Here is a 26,539-nt window from a genome sequence, read left to right on the forward strand (position 1 = left end):
CACCCTGGCCAGCGGCCGCTGCTCACCTGGTCCCCACAGCCCGAGAGCGCGGCTGTCCCGGGGCCGGCCCCACGCCGCTCTCCCGGCGCCAGAGGCAGGCGGGCGGTAGCGCCGGGCACCGGGGCAGGCGGAACCGCCTCATCAGCCGGCGCCGTCATGTGATGGGAGGGCTCGGCCGCGTCGCAGAGAGCGCCGCCGCCTCCCCTCCATCCTTCCCAGCCTCCGTCCATCCCGCTGTGCCCGCAGCCGCCGCCGTCCCTGCCCGCGGGCGCTGCGGGGCAGGGTGAGCGTGCCGGGCGGGGCGGGCACGGGCAGGGGCAGGAGCCCTGAGGGAGCGGGACCGCCTGCGTGCAGACCGTGAGTTCGGCGGTGGCGGAGCGGGACGGGACGGGACGGGACGGGAGCGGTTCGGAGCCCGTCCGGCCGCCGGCGCTGTGGGACCCGCGGGGCGCCCTGTGGGGCAGAGCCTGCGGCGGCACCGGGCACCTGGGAGGGCTCCGGGCGCTCGTTCTGGGTCTGAAGTGTCTTGGGACAGCACGCTGTCACCTTAAATTTACCGCAGTGGTTCACGAGGTGTTTGGTGAAAAGTCAAGCCTGGTCATAACTTCCCATAAATGTTTCGGAAGGACGAACGCTTATTTTTGGTGCTGCACGCCGTATCTCGCAGGAAAAGTGGGAACGAATAAAACCGAGCAGGAAATGCAACCACAGGTGGAAGCTCGTCCTGCAGCGATAAATAAAGGAACGGAGCTGCGTAATTTCCATTTGCTGTGATAGTTTTCCTTATTGCCAAAACTCATTGTGATCACTTCGGTTGTATTTTTAAAGTGGCTCTTAAAAATATTTCTTGGGAAGTGGTTTTGCTTTCCTTGCACCCAGTCTCATTGCATGGTCGTAATTGCTTCAGTATTTGTGACTGTTTCATTCTTAAGCAGTGTTCTTCAGCTGTTCTTCAAAGATCACACTGCCCCTGCGTGCTCGCACAGATGATTTCTCAAACTCAGTGCACATGCTGAAAATAAATTCCATGCATTTTTTTCATTTTACAAAGCTGTGGCTAATTCAGATTTCATAAAAAAGATTGGAGAATATGCTTAAATATCTGCGAATTAAACTGTCAAAAACATGAGTATAAACCACTCTGGATATATGGGTTTGTTTCTGCAGGTTATTAATGGCGTGGCTGGTTTCTTCATCAGGCTTTCTGCTTCCAGTGACCTAAAGAGTGAGGATCAGAACCAGACTGCAGGACTTCTGCTGCCCTGTCACTTCCAGCTCCACAATGGTGGATTTTCTGGCTGAAAACAATCTCTGTGGTCAGGCAATTCTTCGGATTGTTTCCTGTGGAAATGCCATCATTGCAGAACTTCTGAGACTTTCCGAATTTATTCCTGGTGTTTTCAGGCTAAAGGACAAAGCTGATCAGCAGAAGTATGGAGATATCATATTTGATTTCAGTTATTTTAAGGTAAATTCTTTTATTGGTAAACTCCTTAAAGCATTGCTGTCCCACATGAGAATATTTTGGGTTGTGAAACAGCCATTCCTGATTATTGTGTTTATTGCTATTACATCCTTCAAAATGTTTGCTGAGTCATCTGGCCTATGGAATTTGATAAATACCAATTATATAAAATCTAAGTATTGGATTCTGAGGAGGTAGTAGCAGTAGTAGTAGCAGTAGTAGTAGTAATAGTAATTGCTGCAGGACCACTACATTGTACTTCCAGCAGCAGGTTCTGAGCCTGCATGATTGGTTGTTTTCCTTCAGAGCAGTGCCTGGGCAGTATGCCCATCTCTCTTCTGCTAAACTGTAGCTTATTCTTTGCAGTCATGAAAACTGCTTTGTGCTTTCCTGTCTGACAGTGCTGTGATTGTTCTTTCACCAGACTTGTCACATGTGCTGAATAAATAAGTAAATGAGTCAAGAAGTGTCCGTGGAAAGCCCTTACTTCTCTTTCAGAATTAAGCTTGCAATACTAAGTTCCCTCTCTCATTTTCCAGCATGATTAAGAAGGAACTACAGAGACTATCTAATCTGACTTTATTGGGACTGTACAACACAGGAAATGGTAATAATAAAGCAAGTGAGGCACGTCTAAAATTTAATTCAATTTTATTGTAGTAGGAGTTGTAAATTTCAGGCACTAACTGTGAGCCTTGGGTACTGAAAATCCAGAGCACAAATGATTTCACAGTTACCTTTAGGTCTTAGTGCTAGGTAGAAGTCTTTTCTTTTTTACACAAATTATGTGAAAATTTAAAAGCAGAGAGAGGTAATTGGTGAGAAATACAATAATCCTTAAAGCTGTTGCATTTTTTAATGTTAAGAATGTTAATGTTAACTGTGCTGTTTTTCAAAGTTAAACCAAAAAATCCATAGAAGTCATACTTATAAGGCAGAAATTAGAGAACTTTCAGATACTTTTACTGTAAATGCACACCTTCGGTATTCACAATTCTTAGAATTATTTAATGGGGAGAAATTTGAGATCTGAAAAGTTGAGACTATTTACTTTGTCCATTTGGACTTCATAGGTAATTTGGCACCTGCTTTTATCCTTTATTTTATGTAGATATTTTGCACGAAAAGAGAAGCAGAGGAGTATTTTTTAAAACTCAAATTGTCAGCTGGGTATTTTCAATTAAATTTTAATAGTACTTTCAATTAACATTATTTACATGGTGATGGTAAGACTGAATGATGTTTATGAGAAATATAATAGTGGTAAAGTGTTAGAAAAGTTGTGCACTTGCTTTTAGGAGGTCAGGTTCTTCATCCCAACTCTTTTTCCCCCGTGTTTGTTAATGACAAAATTTCTGTATTAATTCAGGAGGCAAGTGCTGAGTGAGTGTCTGTGGAACAAAAAAGTTTAATACTTTCAAGCAGTTTGAATGTGTGAGAAGGTACTAAGCTTTGCGAGCCCTCAGTGTTATGGTTTCTATCTGAGAAATCAACCAGATGAAATGTGTAGAGGAAAAAAGTCTATCAGGGAGATAGTTAGCACTACGAAGCACCCAGTGCCTTCAGATGTACTGGGGCTTTACTGAAAGCACTGGCTATTCTTTTCCATTGGTTACATTGGATAAATCATATTTAAAGTCATTGCAGATTGTAACAAGGTGTAAAACTCACATTTACGGAATCAGTATTTAACCATAAAGTAGATCGGAAAACTGCAGATTCATGTTTTGGTAAGAAATGTTAACTCTGGTTTGCACATGGGGGTGGTTATACATGGTCTGTGTCCTACTGTAGAGCAGTCAAGTAGAGATCAAAGTATTGTCTCTAAAGATGAGTTTCTGTTTTTCAGGGGCCTGAGACATGTGAAGGCAAACTGGAAGCCAAGCCTGAGTTACTGGATTTAGATGAAGAATTTCGTGAAAACAACATTGAAATTTTGACAAGATTTTATTTAGCTTTTCAGAGTGTACATAAATACATTGTAGATTTAAACAGGTATGATATCTTAAATGCATACGGATTTTCCAAGATTAGATTACTGTTTTGTCTTATTGATGAGAAACTTTTTTATTAGAGAACCAATATACTCCTTGTTGAAGCATATTTGTATGCACCAGGAAACCTGGATTGCTGGAGTGAGCACTAACTTTTACTCCAACAGTTCCCTACCAGCTTAATGTATGACTTGAAAACATTTAACCTGTAACCCAAATTTACAGTTGAGGAGATGAGGTAGTTTTTCTTTATCTTGGAGGTTGTCCTCAAGATTTTTTTTGTAATAAAAGGAGAATCCATATTATTGAGCTATTTTTTTTGTGGTCTTGCAAAGCAAAATATCAGGTAGATTTGGGGTTTTTAACTTTCATTATTGAAAATTCATCATTTAATTTGCATTATTTTCCTGAACTTAATTTTTCAATGAAGTTGCCATATTCTCAAGTTTGCTACTCTGATGTGTAAAAAACAAAATGAAAGCCTTATTAAATGTTCTAAAAAAAAGTTGCTGAGAATCTTGAACATGAGAGTTGGTTTTATTATTGATGTTATGTCAAAAGATTAAATGTTTGATACTACTATTAAGTAGTGTTACTGGAAAAACCTTTAATTGGAATAAGTGTATTAATTAAGGTGAGCATACTCTATTTCTAGCTTTACCTTCCAAATTGCAATAGAGATCAATTTATGATATTTCCAGGAGGTATACTTAGGTAACTTGAAAATATGACAGTTTTACTGCATTACTGCATGGCAGCCTTCCCAGGCTGTTATCCACCCATGACAAAATTAAGAGGATGAGCTGTACCCTGCCAGGTATCCTCCAGTGTCTTTCACATACACCATCAGGATATGGAAGGAAACTTTTGTCAACTAGTTGGCACTAGCTACAGGTTCCAGTCTCTCATTTTACAGGAGAGCTTCTCTGCTTTTTTGTCTGAAAAACACCATGCTGCTTGTACTAGGGAAATGTTCTCAAGCATCTGTTGGCTTTCAGAGAAAGTGTGACTGAGTGAGTTCTAGTTTGAGAGCAAAATAGTCAATGATCAAAGTTTTTGTCATGATTTCTAGATACTTAGATGACCTCAATGAAGGAATTTACATTCAGCAAACATTAGAAACTGTCCTCCTTAATGAAGATGGAAAACAGCTTCTAGTAAGTATTGACTAGTTTTGTAATAGTAGAAAATTAACCCATTCAGTAAGTGCCAAACTAGACAAAAATTTAAGTTTACCAAACGCATGGAAGTGCTGTGACTCACTTCAAGGAGGACAAAGAGTGAAAATCCTCAGCCTGCCATTTTTCATGGTGTTTTGACTACATAGTTGACATTGGGTTAGTTTGCTAACATGTCTTCTTTAAATGTTGCTGCAGAAACATGTTTATGTGAGTTTTCTTTCTTCATTCTTTCTCTTTCCAAACAGTGTGAAGCCCTGTATTTATATGGAGTCATGCTACTGGTCATTGACCAGAAGATTGAAGGAGAAGTCAGAGAAAGAATGCTGGTTTCCTACTACCGATACAGGTACTGTGTATAGGTGTACAGAAGCACTCAAGGCTGAGATGTGTAACATGCAGTATATTCAGTACCCTAGGTCACTGAATTAAGACAAATGGAAATATTGACACCTTTTTCGTCAGATAATTCAGTAGAGCTCTGAATATCAGTAGAACTCTTTGCTTTAGCTTTTAGCTGTGTTTGCAAGTTCAACTGCAAAATGAGCAACAGATTTTTCATTCTGTTACTGCAGACATTTGAAATCCACAAATGGATAAAGCTTTTAGGTTGCAAGTGCCAGCTATGAATGTACCACAGGTTCCCAAATGTGCAAGGAAACCTTCTGAAAAGTCCTGGCTGTCTAGGTGACAAATGTATTGCAAGTCAGACTTGTAGTTACAGTGCTTTATTAGGTAAATCAGTAACAAGTTTTACAAGGTAGGTTCTCAACATCAGAGTATAGCAGCTGGGGTCTTAAAAGGTGTCAGTGAAAATTCTTCCACACATACAAAATGCTGCTTTGCCTGTGTTAATGCCTCCCAGTATATAATGAGAGATTCTTTAACTCTGTAATGCAGAAGTGAATTGACAAGGGGAGTTCAGAAATGGGGAGAAGGAAAATGAAAATTTAAAAAACGAAGGAATAAAAGGAACAAATTCTTTTCTGAATATAAAGCTCCTTCTTTCTGTTCCTGAGTTCAATTTTCTGTTTGTGCTTTGTCTGCTTGTCTGGAATTTCATATGGACATTCATCAGCGTCCTGTAACATGATATTAATGGAATAAACAATCAAAAGCATCCTTTAGACTTTAGTATTTATTAATTTTCTTGTGAGAAGGGCGTGGTTACAAGGGGTGGAAGAAAAGGAAATTATTAGGTCATATAGCGCATAGTTTTGTTCCTCTTTTTTTGTAAAACAGTGCAGCCCGATCCTCTGCTGACTCCAATTTAGATGATATTTGTAAATTGCTTCGAAGCACTGGATACTCAAGCCAACCTGGAGCTAAAAGACCTCCAAACTACCCCGAGAGTTACTTCAGCAGGGTTCCTATAAGTGAAACATTCATTAGCATGGTTATCGGCCGCTTACGGTCGGATGACATTTACAACCAGGTAAGCCACCGTGAGATAAAAGAGGGTTTTAAAGGGGAGTATCACATTGCTTTTCAGGTTAATTGCTCAACCATGAAGTGCAGAAAAAAATAAATGACAGAGGTTGTAGGGGACTCTTGAAGTCAGGTAGTCCAACCTGGCTCAAACAGAATCAGTTGGAGCAGGTCACACTGAGCTGCATCCACTTGGATTTTGAGTATCTCCAGAGGTACAAACCACAGAACCTCTTTGGGAAATCTGCTCCAGTACTTGGCCAGCCTTGCAGTAAAAAGCAACGTTTTTTTTTTAATGTTTTACGATTGGACATGTCTACTTGACTCATTTACAGCATATTAAAATCTTATTGTTGCCTGTTAAAAGTAGCACACTTCTATGCAGTCAATTTTTACACTCTGGGAAATACATCTGGTAAATATGTTGCATGTCCAGCTTACCTAAACAAACTGCTTGCCTCATAGTAACAATACAACTGCACTCTTTAATGTGTCCCAGAATATTTCAGGTGGTTTATGATGCACTCTGTTATGTTCAGCTTTGTCTTTACTTTTTCCAGGTTTCAGCGTATCCATTACCAGAACACCGCAGCACTGCCCTGGCTACTCAGGCTGCTATGCTCTATGTGATTCTCTATTTTGACCCTTCTATTCTTCACACTCAACAAGCGAAAATGAGAGAGATAGTGGATAAATACTTTCCAGATAATTGGGTAAAAATTAATTCTGCTTTAAAACTGTTCACTGGATTTAATGTTATAATATGTTATAATTGAAATTATTGTTACAGTATGTGTTATACAAAAGTAATGATAACCTAAAACTGGAACAGTTTCTTCTATGTGAAAACTTTACTTGGTTCAAAGTGAAGCAGTCCAAGTCAAACACTCTGGATAAACATGGAAGGCTGTCCTTTGGAAGTGTAATTTATTGTCTTAAATGCTTTAGTCAACTATACTCTAATACCATCAAAATAAAGAGAGTCCCAGGAAAATGTATGATGGAAGGCATTTTAGGCATCTTCTAGTCCAGCTTTCTTCTCAAAGCAAGGTTGACTTCAAAACTAAATCGGGCTGCTCAGGCCTTGCCCAGTTAGCTTTAGAAATACCTAAGGTTAAGACTCTGCAGCCTCTATGGACACCTGTGGCTGTGCTTCATTCACTCTCATGGTGAGCAATGTCTTCCTTCTGTACCACTGGAATTTCCTTTGTTATGGGTTGTGGCTGTTGCTTCTTGTCATTTCACTGTGTACCTTTCACATGAGTCTGGGCTCTTAGTCATAACTTCCCTTTAAGTAGTAAAAGACCACAGTCAGATCCCTTGGACATCTTTCTTCCAGCTTAAGCAAACCCTGCTCTTACATACTGGGTTCCCACCAGTGTGATAGTGGCTTCTTGTTCATTCCAGTTTGTGCATGTCTGTCTCATACTGAGGAGCCCAAATCTGGACCCATTTCTCTCGATGAGACCTCATGAGAGCTGACTAGAAGGAAAGATTTGCTTCCCTCAATCTGCTAGCTGCCCAGTCTGGTGTAGCCCAGTGTCTGATTACTCTTTGTTGTCATAAGACTGCGTGTCTGATTCATGTTTGGTTTGTCCAACAGGACACTTAGGTCCTTTTCTGCAGAATTCTGACATAGGCAGCCAGTCCCCAGATTGTGCTGTTGTGAGGGTTTGGGTTTGTCCCAAGTACAGGACTTTGTATTTGTCGTTTCTGAGCCTCATGTGATTTCAGCTGGTGAATTCTACCAGTGTGTCAAGAATGCTTTAGAGGACAGTCTTGGTTCCCAGCAAATCATCTCACACTGGTGTTATTTGAAAACTTGTTTAAGGATTAGCTCTATGCTGTTGTCCAAATAACATAGAAGCTAAAGCTGTCACTACGTGTGTTTGTACAGACTTTTTTAGATGTAGTGATTAAAGCAGAGTTACTACATTTCAGTACAGAGATTTAGGATTTCCATCCAGAATCCCCAGTCTGCAAAAAACTGCTACTGAAATAGGCTGGCATATAAGAATAGAGTCTCTATGTTGTCTATATCAAAGAGAATCAGACTTAACAAAGAAATTGTACATTAGTTTCGTATCTCTGCTGGTTTCAACTTTTACTCTTCTATACCACAGGTAAAATAGTGGACCAGGGAGGAAAGAGACTGCAATAGCTGGCTATTTCAGCAGACATTAGAATCCCTCTGTTTCTGGAGACCTGCAAGCTTATTTTTGTAAATGAGAACTTGACACTATGAATTTTTGATTATGCCAGCTTTTTTATTAACTCGAGTTCATAGTAGAAATTGATATTTTTAGACAACACCCATCTTCTTGTGGTCAGGTGTGGATAAGTTAGCTGCATCATACAAAATACTTAACTCCTAGGCTGATTTCAAATTAGGTTTAGCAGTTGAAGTGTAGCCTTTTGAGAAACTGTCATCTACAGGAAATAATGAGCTTCACTTCAACAATATGAGAGAGATCTTCATATCAGCAGACCTGGGTCCCATTTGCCTTTACTTGACACTGCCAGAAGAGCTCAAGGGCTGACAGTGTCCCCCTCAATGTGGTCATGCCTGTATGGAGGATTATTGGAGCATCAGTGTGACAAAGCTCATAATCCCACAGTGTCCTGTACATTCTTCATGTGTCAGTAAACAGTTTTCAATTTTTAATCTATTTTCTTACAAATGCTTGTTACTTACAATTCTGCATTTTTAGTCATGCTTAAACTTGTGCTAGGAATGTGAAATCAGTTTCTCTTTGCTCCTTAAAAATCACTCTATTTAATCGTAATTTCTTTCTGATTATGTCACCATGAAAGATGCATTACAGTTCAATTTGGTCCTTTGGGCATCCTCACAGTGAGATTAATTCATGTCATTTTTCCCTCCCTGTAGTTTTTTTCCCCAGTTGCTTTTATCAATCTTCTTTCGAGCATCATGGAAATGAGAACTAAATCATGAGTTCATGGGGGAAAAAATTGAGTATCATATATAGTGACTGAAAGAGCTGTCATCTTGTTTTTAGAACTATGCTTCTAATTATTGTATACCTTTTTTTCAAAGTCTTCTTGATTCCAAAGGTAGTATACCAAAAAGTACTGCTACCAAAACAATTCAATTATCTCTTATTTATACCCCCAGAATATCCCTTTTTGTGATATTGCTAAATGCAAACTTAGTATTTTTCTTAATAATAACATAAATGCAACTTCTTGTTTTCTGCTTCCAATTTTAGGTCATTAGCATTTACATGGGAATCACTGTTAATCTGGCAGAAGCATGGGAACCCTACAAAGCTGCTAAAACTGCCCTCAACTACACACTGGATCTTTCAAATGTCAAAGAGCAGGTACATAAGCCAGCATTAGGTATTTTTAGCAAGATGCAAAATGTGTGGGCATTTGAAGTATATTATATCAATAATGCATGGGTCTTTTCTTCCTGCATACCATGTATATACTATATTGTCTGGCAAACTTAGGGAATATGAGTAGAAAATTTTCCTTCATCTTTAGGGAAGAAGTTCACAAAGTAGAACTCATATTTAATTCATAATAAGTGTCTGTATTCTGGGACAGATTTTTGCTGTTGTTCTTTCCTGTTAGACAACCATTTTTTAGGAATGATTCCTAGAGATTATATAAGTGGATATATAGAAAGGCTACAAGTCTGCATTTTTGAAACATTATGCTTCCTGTGTAGCCTCTTTGCTTTAAAATTTATATTGCATCCTTTGTCCTGCACTTGCATTGTATAATATTGCTTACTAGTAATGACAGTAATTTTTATAGCACTGCTTTGATCTGTGTGCCCTCTAAGCTCTAGGGAACATGGTGTATTCCATTTGAGGCAAGGATTTTGTTTTGTGTTTTAAGGCCAGCAGATACGCCGCGGTCACGGAGCGCGTGCACACGCAGGTGCAGCAGTTCCTCAAGGAGGGCTGTCTGAGGGAAGAGCTGGTGCTGGACAACATTCCCAAGCTGCTGAATTGCCTGCGAGACGGCAACGTGGCGATCCGCTGGCTGATGCTGCACACCGCAGACACGAGTAAGGCTTTGTCTGCTGCTGAGCTGTCAGCCCTGCTCCACTGAGGCTGCATTTGTGGCCCTGGGGGGAGTTCAGTTCTGCTGCTGTTGAAGTCAGCAGTTTCCTCTACTGGCGCAGATTGTTGAGCTGTGTTTTGCAAATAGTTTCCTAAAGCCTTGTCTGAAACAGCACACGCATTGCCTCGGTTCTTGTGAGCCAAACATGGGTAAAAAAATTAGTAGAAGTCATGATCTTGTTGAATGATATTCTGCAGAAAAACATCATTCTGAAAGTTTTGCCTAGCTCTAAAAAGAAAGCAGTGGCCAACTTCTTAAAATCTTAGTAATTAACAGGTTGAAAACAAGGTTTTTGTTTTGTTGAACTGAAATTCAGCTGAAACTATTCAGTAATGTCTCTCATGTGAGTTTGGGTGTGTAAGCTGACCTATTTAGACATTCCCTCGTTAGAATGCTTGTGCTATCTTTGAGGCTTTTTGGTATGCAAGAATGTTTCTGTTACACCTCCATATAATTTTTGTAATGGTTTTATAAATACTGATATCTGGGCTTCTCAGTCAGATGGACTAAATTCACGTTTAGTTTCAGAAGCCTGCAGAAGTTTTAAGAAGGCTGAAGCACCAGTGAAACCTTAATTATATCCTATTCAAAGGAAGGATTATTCCATGTAAATGGAAAACAAGTGGGAATTTACATATCAGAGCAAAATGGTTTTGCCTTCAAGCTATTAAAAAAGAATGTATTTAGAAGATTGAAAAGCTTGGCCAAATTCTGTGTACCAGTGGGGAAATCTTGTCTTTCCATTTTCAGCGTGTGACCCAAATAACAAACGTCTCCGCCAGATAAAGGATCAAATTTTAACAGACTCAAGGTACAATCCCAGGATCCTTTTCCAGCTTCTTCTGGATACAGCTCAATTTGAATTCATTTTAAAAGAGGTAATGTGCTACTAACCAGAGTCTTCTAAGATCTTCTAAGCTGAAAAATTCACTGGATATTTTTATAAGTGACTAAAAATCAAAAAATCTGCATTGTACTGTTCTATAAAATTCAGTGAGCTTCTGTCACTGTATGTCCATCACGCTGTCTGTATTTCTTAATAGTTTTAATTTTGTTTTTAATATTCTGGCAAGATCTTGAAATTATGTAGTAATCACTAAGTCAGTTCCATCTGTTTTCAGTATTTTATTTCACCTATTGTGATATGCCTCCTTGCCAGTTTTGTAAACTAAATGCTTTTGGTTTCAATAGATGTTCAAGCAGATGCTGTCAGAAAAACAAGCAAAGTGGGAGAACTATAAAAAAGAAGGATCTGAAAGGATGACAGAGCTTGCTGATGTCTTCTCAGGAGTTAAACCTCTTACTAGAGTGGAGAAAAATGGTATTTATTAAAAACTATACTGTGGGGGAGAAAAGTGATTTTGATTTATATTTCTAAAGTGCTACCAGAAGAAAGTACGTAAATCTAACAGTGATAATATAAGAATAATTTTCATGTCTGTCAGCTGCCAAAGAGGTCTCTTTAATTCTTGTCTTGTTTAGGTTTTCAGCACATACTCCATATGTAAGCAGTATTTAGGTGCTTAATGTTTCAATGGCCCTATTTTTAAAAGTATTTTTCATTCATTGATTTAGAAATGCAGCTAAAACTAAAAAATGGCAGTTCACTTTTGTATGTATGATAGAGTGCACATTACCATGTTCTGTGTATGAAGGAATAGGAAGATCATGCCCATTAGTGATGGTTTAACATCTTCCCTTATTCTTTTCCTGGTTGTACCTGGATTTCAGTTTTATCAGCATTTTTTCAAACTTTCTTTTACTTCTCTTCTACACTGAGTGGTATTCTCCAAGTTCTCCGAGGACTTAAAAGTCAAATCTGTACTTTCAAATTCCTTGCACATTTTTTTTAAACACCTCTTTTTTTTCTCTTGAACTGGTGTAAATAAGATTTTTTTAATGCCAATTTATGTTGGTAGGTGTTTTTAATGTTGCATGTGAAATTTACTGAGCAATTCCCACTTTAAAAGTCTACATGTAGACTAGAAATGTACCAGTGAAATAAAAACTTGTGAAAATAATCTCCTATGTGTATAGCTTGTTTGTTTTTTTGGCTAGCAACTTCCCTGTATTTTTTGCTGCCTATCATACATGCAGAGATTTCATTTATTTTTCTTAATTCTTTTGTAGAAAATCTCCAGGCTTGGTTCAGAGAAATCTCCAAGCAGATAATGTCTCTGAACTACGATGATTCCACTGCAGCAGGCAGAAAAACCGTGCAGCTAATACAGGCTTTGGAAGAGGTATGGCAAAGACATTTTGAGATAAATGACCTTGTCCTTCTGGAACAACAGCAGTTTTTACACATGCACTGACTCCTAATAGCAGAGATACAAAAGAGATCTGCATTTTAACAATTGTTTAAATCTATTAGATCATTGCTGTTATATATCTATGGTAAGTAGGAGTTTTGTATAGACCTTGGTAATGTAAAATAAGGGATATAGTATGAGAGGTCATGCCACCTGTAGCTGAGGGTTTGTAGGTTTTTTCAAATAAATTAATTCAGTATTTAACATTATTTGTCAGTATTACTAATTTTTTAGAAATTCTGAAAATAAATTCATTTGAACCTAGAGAGGGTGATTTGAAAGGCAAAACAAGAAAAAGTGTATTTTTTTCTGTGTATGCTTGTTCTATTTCCAGCATATTAAAGAGTACTCAGAATGATGTTTCACAGTACACCTCCTTGAGTAACTTTGTGGAATATATTGTTAATAGACTCTATAACAGTCCAGGATTTAAGTGTCTTACTGCTGCTGACATCCAGAAGTAATATGTCAGTTTATTGCTTCTGTTTATATTGCTGTCCTTAAAGATGAATAGAAAACAACAAAAAAAGAGTCCTTTTATGAGTTTTGTTTGTTTGTTTTTTAAAAATATAGGTCCAAGAGTTTCACCAGCTGGAAAGTAACCTGCAAGTTTGCCAGTTTCTGGCTGACACCCGCAAATTTCTCCATCAGATGATCCGAACTATCAACATTAAAGAAGAAGTCTTGATCACCATGCAGATAGTTGGTGATCTTTCTTATGCTTGGCAATTAATTGACAGGTATGTTAGCAGGACCTTTTTCTTCCAGTCACCATTTGCAAAACTTGTGGGAAATAACATGCATAAATGTTATTAAGTCTACAAAAATTCCAGTTTTAAAACAGTCTTGAAGCATTATTCTGCGAGTTGTGGAGTATACTGAATTCTAATCAGCTTGAATAGGAATTAACATATATCTTTCTCAGGTTGTTAACTGCAGGTTAAATTATAGTGTAACTTTTTACTGTCTATCCTAACTGTAACAGCTTTGTTAACCTCCCTTCCCCAGCCTTTAGTCCTATTAAGTATTCTCCAAAATACTGGAGTTCATTTTTCAACTAAAAACAAGCGAGGAAAGACTAATGCTCAAGACCTCTGTTTCCATGGTGGGATTTTGCTGAGCTGCTACTTCATTGCCATGGCTGTTAGCACTCCCTGATGCCTTGTCTTTTGCCCCACCTACTCTTTTTCATATAGGGCTTTCTCTAACCAGTATCTCTTCAGACCTAAATCCTCTTTTAGTGAGGTTTGCTAGTGATCTCCTATGCCATTTCCACATTACACTGGTGCTGTTGACATACAATTAAACAGTTGAAAATAAGAGTTTCAGAGGAAGAAGCTGATCTGTTTTATTTGTTTCCTACTCCAGCTTTACATCTATTATGCAGGACAGCATAAGAGTTAGTCCATCTATGGTAACTAAACTCAGAGCCACTTTCCTAAAGGTAAGTGTGAATGGCAGAGAATGTACTTGAACACTGCAGGTCAATCCAAGCAGTTGGTTTAAAAGGCCTTAAGGCTCTGAAATCAGAAGAATTAAGACTTCTTTTTACCAGCATATTCTATGTCCAGTTTTTTTAGACAGTATTGAATTAACTCAAGGTTAGTTTAAGGAAAATAAAACCAAGTGATGCATGTTTTTTTAATGCAACAATTACATTGCTGCTGTTGGGCAAATAAGTATCATCATCCGGCCTCTACTTATTACAGCTTTTTCTGGAGGCATTGGTGCAGAGATGGGATCCTCTGCATATGGATCAGAACAGGCTGAAGGAATTGAAAAAGTCATGTTCTCTGTGCCCTTTGTCTGTCGATGAAGCTCTGGCTTCAGCTGAAAATATCTTCTGTAAAAATAAGAATTGGGATTAGTGTGAGTGAGAGCATAAAATTACAACTGAAATGTCCCAACCAGCTGTTAAGATTTTAACAATCTTAGGGAAGGTAGCCTTTTGGACTGTTGGATTTCTTTGACTTTTAAATTTTATTTTTTTTTTCCCTTGGAATGCCTGGTTTAACACTGCTCCTTAGGAAGAATCTAGTACTTTGGGTTGTAGAATAAGAGCCCGAGCAAGAGAATTAAAGCATATAATTTTCATCTGAAACACAAACACAAAGTTAAACTGCTAACTTTGTTTCTAGCTTGCTTCTGCTCTCGATTTGCCACTTCTCCGTATCAATCAAGCGAACAGTCCCGACCTTCTCAGCGTGTCCCAGTATTACTCTGGCGAGTTGGTTTCCTACGTGAGAAAGGTGGGTGCTTGTAAGGCAAAAGTGCCTTGTTCTCTAATTGTTCTTAATTGAGGATTATTTTCTTAATGAGAATATACTGACTGTGGATGTTTCTCCTCTCATTAACAAAGGTTCTACAGATAATTCCAGAAAGCATGTTTACATCTCTTCTCAAAATCATAAAGCTTCAGACTCACGATATTATTGAAGTGCCTACTCGCCTTGATAAGGACAAGCTACGAGATTACGCTCAGCTTGGACCACGATACGAGGTGCAGTTAAAACAGAGAATTCTGAAAAAGCAAACCTTGTATGTGGCCAACTTTAACCTGGGTTTAAATCTGTACATCTCCATAGTGTTACAGTTTTACAGTGAAGTTAGATTTGTTGAGTTAAAACTTATTGGTGGTGGTGTGAGCATACTTTAGGTTTCACAAGGGCAGATGAGTAACTTCGGTGCTTCTGTTTGTAAAAGCTTCAACTTTTGATCCTGAGGACAAAAACTAAAAACACAAATGATAAAGATACTTTTATTTATTGGAGAAGATGGAACCCTGAAAACCTGACTCTGAAATTAAGCCCTTCACGTTTGGCATTCTTGTTTCAAGAAGAGAAGGTCAAAGACTGAATAAGCCAGCAGGGTTAAGCTTTTTACTGCTCTCAAATTAGGAGATGTAGGCATGTTGATTTGATCAGATAAAGCTGCTGTTGCTCCTTTTGTCTCTGATTTTTCTTCTTCTTGTAACCAGTGCGGAAGAGTGAACAAACATTAAAATTATGTGGGTTTTGTTTTCAGTAGAGGAAGATGAGAGACAAAAACCTGAGTAGATCAGTAAGTCTTTCCCCTGAAGAATCTAATAATCAGTTAAGATGCCAGCTTTTCCTTGAAGATTTTGCCAAAGTGCTCACTTGTTAGGTGTTTTCTGCAAACAAGCCGTGATCTCTGATTAAGCTGATGTTCAGTCCTGAACATTAGGTTTAGACTCCCCATGAGACTTTTTAAAATCAGTCTGGCTTGTGTGTGGGTAGGAGTGGAGAAGGAGGCAGTGTTCAGTAATGTTTTATTTTGAGGAGGTAAAGGGAAAACAGCTTATCTAAAGCTTTTCACTTCCAATTTCTGTTAAACTGTAGATCTGAAGTGTGTTTTCTCTATTCTGTGTTGTAAACACCTGAAAAGCAAAAGACTGGCTTGTCTGAACTCTGAGCATAAAGATAATAATAATTGTAAAACTTCAAGTGAATGTTCTACCACATTAGATCAGTGAAAATACTGAGGTGGACTCACGATGGCAGAAGGCTTTATTATAGAATAACTACTGTGAGCTGTGTTCCCAGCCTGCTCAAAGCTGAGAGTTCTGTCCATAATATTTGTGCACACAAGATATGGCTGGTCTTCCCTTCCATAATCCCTCTGAAGCCTCTGAGAGGGTTCTTTCCTGCTGCTAACATACTTCTATTCATTTGACTGAAATAAAGGTAATTATATAAATAAGTCTAGAACAAGATGTAAGGTTGAAAGTATATCATTGCAAATTGTTTGAATCTAAAATAGGAAGCTACCACGGGGAAACATGGATTTTTTTAGAGTAATTATTTGCATCTATTGATTCGCTTCAATTAATTTTTTTCTTTTACAGGTTGCCAAGCTAACCCATGCAATTTCAATTTTCACTGAAGGTATCCTCATGATGAAAACTACTCTAGTTGGTATCATTAAGGTAATGATCCATTATTTCAATAGGAAAAGGTTTTTTGATGGCAATTAGCACTTTAGCATAGGTTTCAGCACAGTATATGAGACCTCAGGGAAAAATAAAAAGACAAGAAAATATAAGTTCACATACAAATTTTCAAACAGTGATGCCTAAATTGGAGCCAGGTAAGAACTATATTCCTAGGAGCCCACAGTCCCCATTGTGAACAGATTCATCCACCATAGCTGATGATCTTTGAAGGTTTTTCCTGCTGGAAAGCTTTTCTGAAGAGCTTTTTCTTCCATTGATATAAAACTGTCCTGCAGTTTTACATTAAGGCTACATTGATACTTCTTTGAGAACTAGAAGCAAGTATTCTTTAAGAAACATACCCTTCTTAATGCATACTGGCTTCTTAGAATTGTACAACATTCTCAGTGGATTGTAAACAAAGGTTAAATATGGGAATTACAAACCTTTGCCATTCAACTTATAAATAATTTATTCTCTAGTAGATGTACGTAAGTTTTTATTCTTTGGACAAGTTCTGGTGGTTAAGAACATCTGTTAACAGTGCTTTCCTATTTATCCAAAGTATTTAATATCTGTCTTGGTACAAAATAAATCCCTTGTATTTTTTATACCTTTCTGACTTTAAAGGAAAAGTGTTTCTTCTACTTAGGTGGACCCAAAACAGTTACTAGAGGATGGAATAAGGAAGGAGCTGGTAAAACGGGTGGCCCTGGCTCTTCACAGGGGCCTCATCTTTAATCCTAGAGCCAAGGTTGGTTTTTAATTTTTTATCTATCTTGGGTGTGCAGGGACCTCTTTTATTATACTGCCTTCTAAAAAGTAATTTATGCTTTTATGTGCAGATTTCCTTTTTGTAAAAATATTTTGGACTACTGAAGGTTATTTGAAATGTTTTATTTTATGTTCAGATGAGTTTATAAACTGCGAAGAGTACATAGAATTAAAAAACATATTTTTATTCTATTCTAAAGCGTCCTGTAATTCTGAATTCACAGTACTGCCTTTGTCTGTGAGGATTGACAGGTCACATAAGCCAAGTAAACATAGATAAGCAATGATAAAATAAGGAGTGACTCCATGCTTTGATCCTGTCCAGATTGTTGAATCTCCCAGATCAATCAATAGTTCCTCTATAGGCAAAAATAAATACGAAAAGTGGGAGGAAAAAATGCTTAGTAAGAATTAATTCAGATATCAAACTTTGATAAATTTCTCAATGCTTTTCAGATCTGGCTGGACCATAGTGAAATACTGTAGAGGTTGTTCTATAAGGGTATTTAGAAGGCTTTTACATTTTCTTTGAATTCTACCTTCACAGTTTTGGTTTTATCTTTTTGTTGTTGTTTATCTTCAGCCAAGCGAACTCATGCCCAAACTGAAAGAAATGGCAGCTACAATGGATGGGTTCCATCGATCATTTGAATATATCCAGGATTATGTCAACATATATGGCTTAAAAATTTGGCAAGAGGAAGTGTCTCGTATTATTAATTACAACGTGGAACAGGAGTGCAATAACTTCTTAAGAACAAAGGTACTGCTTAATTCCAAGACCAAATAAGTTGATAAACGTCTTTATAGTTGGCTGTTACTGTGGAGCATGTGACGTGAGCTTGTGGAGCATGTTACATCATCCTGTGACTGATGGAGCATGTGTATCCATTGTCCATAGCATGTGGTTTCAACTGAATGTGCTACAACATCAAACAGATGTGTAAAACATCTGCCCCCAGCTTATTCTGAAATGTTTCAGCATCCCCCCTACATTATTTGTACATAAGAGGAAAGTACCCAAACTAGAATATTTTAATACCTTTTTGTAATATGATTCATTCTTCTCTTTCCTTTATTCTGTTTTTATAATGTTCTGCTATGTGCAATTTACAATATTGTGTTACAGTGTGCTCCTTTTAAATGGAACAAAAGGAAAATTTCTAAGCAAATCAAAAAGGTGCAATGGGAACACTGCAAATTACTGTCAAATTTATTTTTCAGATTCAAGACTGGCAAAGTATATACCAGTCTACTCATATTCCTATACCAAAATTCACACCTGTGGATGAATCTGTAACATTTATTGGTCGTCTTTGCAGAGAAATCCTGAGGATCACAGACCCAAAGTAAGTTCTATGTATCACAAGCACCATGCATTGGATAGCTCCAATTCCACCAGACACAAACCAAAATACAAGACATAGTTTTTCCAAAGCTATCATATCTTTATCTAAAACCAGATTTATCCAGTCCATCCTGTACATTTTAAATATTAGTCTAGAAAAGTGGTGATTCTAGTCTAAGAAGGAAAACAGTGTGGTAAACAAATAGAGGATAGAGAAATCAGGGAAGGGTGACATAACCCTGATGGAGGGAGGAATAGCTAATCACCTGAGATATTTGGAGAGTTTTTCTTATCAGTCTAAGAGAGGTAACTCATTACTGACAGTATCACAGGAACTGTTCACAGGTTTTTCTGAAGTTGTTTGCTGATTTTTTTCCTCAGAATCACGTGTTACATTGACCAGATGAATACCTGGTATGATATCAAAACTCATCAGGAAGTAACCAATAGTCGTCTCTTCTCAGAGATCCAAGATACTTTGGGTACCTTTGGTCTCAATGGCTTAGACAGGCTGCTGTGTTTCATGATTGTAAAGGAGCTGCAGGTAATTTTTAAACTTCAGTTTTTAAAGGCCACAAGGCTTTATTGTTTAATAATGAAATTTTTTTAAAAAATCTGTTAATTACTGAAATGGTAAAATTAAATCAAAAACATTCGAAAAATAATTGTTCAACTCCAAAAGTGAGAATTTCAGTTACAGATAAAATGATGGAAGTTGGTGCTCTCAAGTAAGTGTTGCTGTGTAATTCCAGGTTGTGTGGGGATGCTTTCTGAAGGTGTACACTATGTGTATACTTAAAAGTTGATCTCAGGTCATATTCTGTTTTTCTGTTTATATATCAACAAAGATTGCTTGGGTCTACCATGATGCATAAGGTGTCAATTCTTTGTAAGACTGTTTGTCTAATACCTCTTACATGAAACTAAGTTTTTTTGCTTCCTGAGAAGAATCTAGTTCTAGCCTGGTTAGATATTTTAAGGGAAATAAGTATTAATGAACACAGTTCTTCCTGAGAAATTGAATTAATACTTGTCCATAGTGCATATTAGATACTGACAAGGGGGATCTTCTAGTTGTGCTAACATTGATTAACATAACTGCAATAAGCAAAAGTTTTAACTACAGAGTTCTTTCCCTGCTGTTAAAAAATGTGACTCCAGTGCCATCAAGATTAATCATAGAGTGCATGTGTGATAATTTTACTTACTTATTTCTTTCTTTTATTTAGAATTTCCTCAGTATGTTTCAGAAAAATATATTGCGTGACAGGTCAGTACAAGATACCTTGAAAGCAGTTATGAGTGCTGTCAGTCCCCTCAAAGGAATCATAGGTGAGTGTTTACTGGTTAAGATGGGGGAAAGCAATTGTCTTTGTACACTTGCATTTATTTCTCTTCTTACTTGTTCTTTTTTAATACCTCACCCTTCTTCTTTTCTCAGCAAATTCAAACAAGGTTTATTCCGCAGCAATTGCAAAAACACAGAAGATCTGGACAGCTTATTTAGACTCCATAATGAAGGTAGGCTCATGTGACTTACTGTTCCTTAGAATTCACTCAAGGCTCTTTGATTATATTGGCCCCTCAATTCAGGAGGGACATGGAGGTTCTGGAGCATGTCCAGAGAAGGGCAGCAGAGCTGGTGGAGGGTCTGGAGGGTAAGCCCTGTGAGGAGCAGCTGAGGGAGCTGGGGGTGAGCTGGGAGAGAAGGCTCAGGGGGGACTTTACCTTACAACTCCCTGAAAGGAGGCAGTAGCCAGGTGGGGGTTGGCCTCTTCTCCCAGGCAGCCAGTGACAGGACAAGAGGACATGCACCAGGGGAGGTTCAGGAGGAATTTCTTCATAGATAAGGTGGTTAAGCATTGAAAAAGGCTGCCCAGGGAAGTGTGGAGTCAGTGTCAGGTGTTCAAGGACAGACTGGATGTGGCACTCAGTGCCAAGGTTTACTTGACAAGGTGGTTTTTGGTCATAGGTTGGACTCAATGATCTCAGGGGTCTCTTCCAATCTTAATGGTTCTGTGATTCTGTGATATTTTAAGCTGCTTATTTTACAGTGCTGTATTATATTGACTTGGAATTGTGTAGCATCACAAGTGAAGCAGGCCTGGGTTTGCAAGAGCTCCTGAGCTTCCTCTGTATGGGCACCTCACACTCCACAAAGTGCTTAGCACTGAGATTCATAAGAAGCAGTTCACCAAAACCAGAGTCTGGCACTAGAGATCTGATCTGGGCAGACTAAGTTAGTGTTCAGTATCAGGAACTCTTGAGACTCCTCACATTCACTTGTAACCACAGTATGCCCAAGGATAAAGTTTGGAGCAGTAGCATTTCCCAGACTTGCCTTGCCACAGGAGGCATTTTACTGTGCTGAAGATTTAAACAAGTCATTATCTTGGCTCTTCATCTTGTCTCTGTAGTGATATATTGGGACCAGCGTTTTACAGAGTGCTGTGAATGTTTGTTTATGTTACTGAAGAGGAAAGGCCAGGGAAAGAGAAGGTTGACTGCAATGAGCCTCCCTAATGCTTTTTCTCCTGCCATGCTCACCCTAAGGTTTACAGAGAGGTGGGAAACAGAGTACAGGCATTTTCACTGACCAATGAAAAGCAAGTAACTGGGGTTTTATACCTGTTACATTTTTTGTGCTATTTTTCCATGGCTGTACCTGTGATCAGAAGCTGTGTATAAACCTCAAGCACTGTGACTACATCTCTGCTCTGAGTGCACTGTGCAGTTGGGGTCAGTCTTTGACTCCACTCTTCCTTCATTGTATCCAGTATAATAAACCTCCCTTTTTGTGTTTGTGTCCACAGGTTGGTCAGATGCAGATCTTAAGACGGCAGATTACCAATGAATTAAATTACTCCTGCAGGTTTGACTCCAAGCATTTGGCTGCTGCTTTGGAAAATCTCAATAAGTAAGAAGCAAAATGTGCTGAAAAGCTGCATGTATCACTGTGATTAATTGTTATCAGCTCAGCAATCCTTAAAATCTAAATTACAGCAAAGGTGAAATCTGATTTGTGTGCAAGTTTTTGTTGATCAGTATTTGAATTTTAACCCAGCAAAAGCATTAAAAATAAATACTTGCAAGTAATTAGTTTGAACATGCAGTTTCTAATAGCAGTTGGTTATACCTGGTTCTGAAGTCATATTTAGATTAGAAAAAGGAACATAATATATGTGGCGCTGATTTTGAATCAAATACGATGTTTGTAAAAAGAAACTCCAGAAAAGGTGTTTTGCTCTTGATTGTGGCCATGTAGAGGTTTTGTATCTTTGAAATTTTTATATTAGTATGACGTGTGGCATCATGTAAGGTTTATTTGGGGATAATTTTTTTAAATATTTAATATAATCTATTTTCCTTTTAGAGCAATACTGGCTGACATTGAAGCACATTATCAGAACCCATCACTGCCTTATCCTAAAGAAGACAACACTCTTTTGTATGAAATCACAGCTTATCTGGAAGCTGCTGGCATTCACAATCCATTAAACAAGGTCAGGCATACATTCTGATGCTTGGTGCAGTTTATTTTTTTTCTATTTTTTTCTTAACTGAGAAAAAAGTAACACATAGAAGTCCTGCACTACTCTTTTCTTTTTTATTTCCCTCAGATCTACATAACAACAAAACGTCTGCCATATTTTCCTACCGTCAACTTCCTATTCCTCATTTCCCAGTTTCCAAAACTTCAGTACAACAGAAATTTAGGTAATGTGTAAGTTGTTGTTTGTCTAAACCTAATTAAAACCTATTTGAAATTATCTGTTGACTAGATAGTAAAATTACCTGCATAGAAAATATGCAGTTCCTGACTTCAGTCCATCATGTTTTGTTATTCTATTTAAGCCAAATACAATAGGGTAGGAAACAGACTCCAGACCCCTGGGTTTCTCATTCTGTCCTCTGCCTCAGTTAATATCCTTTAGCTATTCACCATGGAAGACATGCAGTTGTTACATTAGTTTTGAAATTTTTTGTGTGGACAAGCAGAAGGGGAGAGAGAGCAAAAGATCCATGAAGAGTATATTACATAAGTTAGCCTGTGCTATAAGGATATGTTCTGTTTTATAAACGTGTGTTCTGGATTTTTTCTGTGCAGGAGTTGTGTGCAAGCGGCCAGCTGATCAGATTGACTGGCTTCCTTTGGTTCTGGGGCTCCTTACCCTTTTGAAACAGTTTCACTCAAGATACACAGAACAATTTTTGGCTCTGATTGGTCAGTTTATTCGTTCAACGATGGAGCAGTGCACAAGGTATCCATGTTTTACTTTTTACCCAAGTATCACCTCTGTGAAGAGGACTTCAGCAGTGAAAAAGCACTGCTTTTACAGTATTTTTGTTCTAGCAGAGTGTAGTTGACATTTGCAGTCTTTCGGTACTTGAAGGGACCTTGTATAAAAGATGGAGAGGGTCTTTTTACATGGGCACACAGGGACAGGAAAAGGGGAAAAAAATTTAAACTAAAAGAGAGGGGACATTGAGATTAATGTTAGGAGGAAATTCTTTCCCATGAGGGTGGTGAGGCACTGGAAGAGGTTTCACAGAAAAATTGTGGATGCTCCATGCCTGTAGGTGTTCAGGGCCAGGTTGGATGGGGCCCAGAGGAAACTGGTGCAGTGGATTTTTTCTCTGCCCATGGCAGGGCTGTTGTGACTACATGATCATTAAGGTTCCTTCCAGCCCAAACCATTCCATGATTGCATTACACAATAACAATAATATATTTTACTAAATAGAAGATTAAAACACTGTTTCTATTTATAATGGAATCACATGGCAGCTAGTAGAAATGGTGATATTTGAAGGCTGGCATTTTCATGTAATTTAATCCAGGTAACTCATAAATTAATAAGAGTGTGATTTCCATGGTGGTTTAATTTTAGCCAGAAGATTCCAGAAATGCCTGCTGATGTAGTGGGTGCCCTCATGTTCCTGGAAGATTACATTCGGTACACCAAGTTACCAAGAAAGGTAAGAAAGAATTCTGTGTGTCTAAATATCCCCCTAAACACCCCAACCATTTTCCCTGGAAAAAGGAACAGGGAATCTATGCTCCCACTCCACTTCAGCCAATGAAGGGGTCTGGCCAGGGAGACACTGCCCACACCTTCCATTTGCACTGCAAATGAGCCAACATAAGAAATAACAGGTCAGGGTCCTGCTCATGCAGAAGCAGCCCTGATTTTTATAGATTAGTCCCATTACCACAGGAATAAATGCTAATAAATAATAATAAATAATGAGTTAATAAATAATAAATACTAATAAATAATGGATTTCACCTTTGTGCCAATTTCAAACAAATCTGTTATATTTAATCTTCAGTGTATAATGCTGGGGGCTGTTGGGAAGGAAAGAAATAAAATTGAAGTTCTAAGATGTTTCCAAGTAATACTAAACTTAGCAGTATTCTAAACACAGCGTAAAGAGCTAATTAGCACGTCTAAATTTTGGTGAAACACTGTATCCAGTCTTTCCTTCACTTCCTACCAAAGCCTGATTTCCCAGGCGGCTTCCTTGTGTCACGTGCAAGGGAAGTGCTAAAAGTCTACTGTAGAGAGACTTTATTTCAGGTTGAAACACAACTGCATTTAAAGATGATATATTATTTATACACACCATTAAAAATAAATCATAATCCTGTTTGCTGTACCTCTGTGGTTCTTGAGTAAGCATTCAATAGCCATTTCCCAGCTAATATTCACAATGAAGAGATTCTTCCAATCTCCTCTTCCCAGTCCACAGTTCTGTGTGGTAGAAGGTCCCTGTGTCTGTGCTGCAGCTGTAGCTGATGCTGTGTGGAGGCACAGCAACAGCAGAGAGGACAGCAGCATTCCCCCAGTCCTACCCAGTACCTGTGCTCTTGGATCTCCTCACAGCCCTGGCTGTGCTGTTCCTTCCTTGCTTTGTGCACATCCAGGAGCACATCCAGGAGCACATCCAGGGTGGCTCAGGTCAATGATGTGTGTGCCTGAGTCATAGATCAGGTATGCCTGTTAGTGGATGAATGGACAACAAATGGGACAATGCAAATGCCTAACTGTGCTTTCCTGTGTCCCTCAGGTTGTTGAAGCACATGTGCCAAGCTTCATATTTGATGAATTCAGAACTGTTCTATGAACATGGAGGAGGACCAATGTTTTTCTCCAAACCTGAAATGAGGAGTTGGGGCCTGAGGATGAGGCAAGTACAGCTGTTCAGAACTGTGTCTTTTCTGTGCTTCAAGGCAGTGCCTACAGCTCTGTGAAATGTAACCATCAGCACTAGTTTGCATAACCCTTGTTTCAATCTTGGCATGATACGCCGTGTGTATCTCCTCTAAACAGTGTACATTTTGTACTGCACATTATAAATGCTGCATTTAATTGTTTATGTATAAAAAGTTTAGATTTTTTGTTCTGAAGAACTATCTATGGAAGTTTGACTTTTGTATCAGAAATGAGCAATGAAATTGGAAATAAAGGTGTTGGATAGTTTACCAAGACTGATGATTCCAAATACATTTCTTTTTAAAAGAACATGAGTGAGAATGCATACACAATGTGAAGAGGTTTGATGTCTGCCTATGTGCTACAAACAGTGTAATTCTGTAGAGGACATAAAATGATCAAATATTTACAGCTGAAAATTCCTGTAAGGCTACGTAAAGGCACAAATATTAGTGTAACTGTAACATGACTAATGTTAGGTACAAGATGTTCAGCCACATAATTTTCACTCATGGTACATGCAATGTCCCAACCTTGAGGGGCAGGGAGCACCCAAGATTTGTAGTTGCTCATAGTCAAAAGGAATGACAGAAGTAAGAACGTCCACAAAACCTCACACATTTTTATTCTTAAATTACACACTTGGCATGGAAATGGATATGTTAGTCCCTGACTCCCATCTAAGCACACAGCAGTGGGGTTTGGAAAAAGAGTGGAATGAAAGGTGGGGTGATGGGGGCAGGGGGGTTAGAGAAAGAGAGGTGATTCAAGAGAGGGAGAGAGAAAGAAAGAAAGAGAAAAAGAGATCACCAGTCCTGGCTCCAGCAGCAATCCAGCTGATGGGGTGTCCTGGGGTGCACACCCAGGCTTTGTGGGGGTACTTTTTTTATAGATAAGTTTTCCCCATCCAAGTTTCTTGTCTGTGTTGTGCTTATCTCCAGGAGCCAGAACAAGGACATGTTTGTCTCAGACATCACTTCTCTTCCTCCTATGACTCCTTTTCCAGCCACAACAGTCAGTCCTTGGCTGTTACTACCAATAATCCTTGAATGGCTCAGCTTTTGGAGTTTGCTGCATACACAAGCCCCCTTATCTTCCAAGCTTCCACAGTATGGAACATTTTACACCTGGCTGAATTATCTTGCATGGAGCTTCTGTGGAATTGCCAGCAGGGATGTTACCCTATCACAGGGACAGCCTGGTGATTATCAGGCTGAAAAAGAGGAGGCAGATGCCACAGCTAAAGAGAAAGTCCCACACTGGGGGGCTGTCCAGCCCACACTCCTGCATAGAGCAGGGCAGCTGGCACAGGGTGCTCAGGGGCACAGCCAGTTGAGTTTTGAGTTCCTGGGATGGAGACTCCACATCTCTCTGGGTGGTGTGCCCAGGTGTTTGACCACCTAAACAGAGAAGTAAGTTTTTCCTTATGTTAAAATGGAATTTCACATGTCTCGGTTCTTCCCCATTGGCTCCTGTCATTGTGCACCACTGACTGTAACTGACTGTCACTCTTCTTTACTTCCTCCATCCATTGAATATTTATCCACATGATTAAGATCCCTCTTAGCTTTCTCTTCTCCAGGCTGAGCAGTCCCAGCTCTCTCAGCCTCTCCTCCTATGACAGGTGCTCCAAGCTATTAATTATCTCCGTGGTCCTTCAGTGTGTCCTTGTCTTACTGGGGAGTCCAGCACTGACCTCAGCACCCAGGTGTCTCTTGTGTCTTGCCAGGGCTGAGCCAACAGGAGGGTCATCTCCTCCACCTGCTGGTAGA

At 38.9% G+C, this 26,539-nt stretch overlaps 2 protein-coding genes across 3 annotated transcripts in view; one reads left to right on the top strand and one right to left on the bottom strand.

Moving 5' to 3' along the window:
• The window catches only part of NSMCE2 (NSE2 (MMS21) homolog, SMC5-SMC6 complex SUMO ligase), a 125,722-nt gene extending 125,492 nt beyond the window's left edge, over nt 1-230 (bottom strand). Inside the window, exon 1 of the mRNA XM_056483079.1 lies at nt 27-230. Coding sequence (XP_056339054.1) covers nt 27-230 — 204 coding nt within the window. The remainder of the gene's footprint in view (nt 1-26) is intronic.
• Nucleotides 231-326: 96 nt separating this feature from the next.
• Nucleotides 327-25,042, top strand: WASHC5 (WASH complex subunit 5). Of its 2 annotated transcripts, none has more exons than XM_056483076.1 (29): nt 327-357; nt 1,200-1,468; nt 3,315-3,460; nt 4,532-4,616; nt 4,886-4,986; nt 5,880-6,072; nt 6,626-6,778; nt 9,296-9,409; nt 9,936-10,107; nt 10,914-11,041; nt 11,355-11,484; nt 12,294-12,406; nt 13,049-13,215; nt 13,844-13,919; nt 14,614-14,724; nt 14,835-14,975; nt 16,341-16,421; nt 17,080-17,181; nt 17,785-17,964; nt 18,426-18,550; nt 18,931-19,093; nt 19,779-19,881; nt 19,991-20,070; nt 21,363-21,466; nt 21,923-22,052; nt 22,170-22,266; nt 22,658-22,811; nt 23,442-23,529; nt 24,622-25,042. In XM_056483076.1, the coding sequence occupies exons 2-29, from the start codon at nt 1,283-1,285 to the stop codon at nt 24,676-24,678; spliced, it is 3,480 nt and encodes a 1,159-aa protein (XP_056339051.1). In that variant the 5' UTR covers nt 327-357; nt 1,200-1,282; the 3' UTR covers nt 24,679-25,042. The 2 variants fall into 2 exon arrangements, with proteins under 2 accessions (XP_056339051.1, XP_056339052.1); XM_056483077.1 differs by having other exon boundaries at nt 330-357; nt 1,168-1,468.
• The last annotated feature ends 1,497 nt before the right edge of the window (nt 25,043-26,539 follow it).

This window comes from Oenanthe melanoleuca, chromosome 2 (assembly GCF_029582105.1).
Source record: "Oenanthe melanoleuca isolate GR-GAL-2019-014 chromosome 2, OMel1.0, whole genome shotgun sequence".
NCBI lineage: Eukaryota > Metazoa > Chordata > Aves > Passeriformes > Muscicapidae > Oenanthe > Oenanthe melanoleuca.

Excerpts from the sequence above, each read along its gene's own strand:
- WASHC5 (XM_056483076.1), top strand. The coding sequence starts at position 1,283 with ATGGTGGATTTTCTGGCTGAAAACAATCTCTGTGGTCAGGCAATTCTT. Across the intron at positions 22,267-22,657 it reads TCAGTACAACAGAAATTTAG|GAGTTGTGTGCAAGCGGCCA; the intron begins GTAATGTGTAAG and ends TTTTCTGTGCAG. Across the intron at positions 23,530-24,621 it reads ACACCAAGTTACCAAGAAAG|GTTGTTGAAGCACATGTGCC; the intron begins GTAAGAAAGAAT and ends TGTGTCCCTCAG.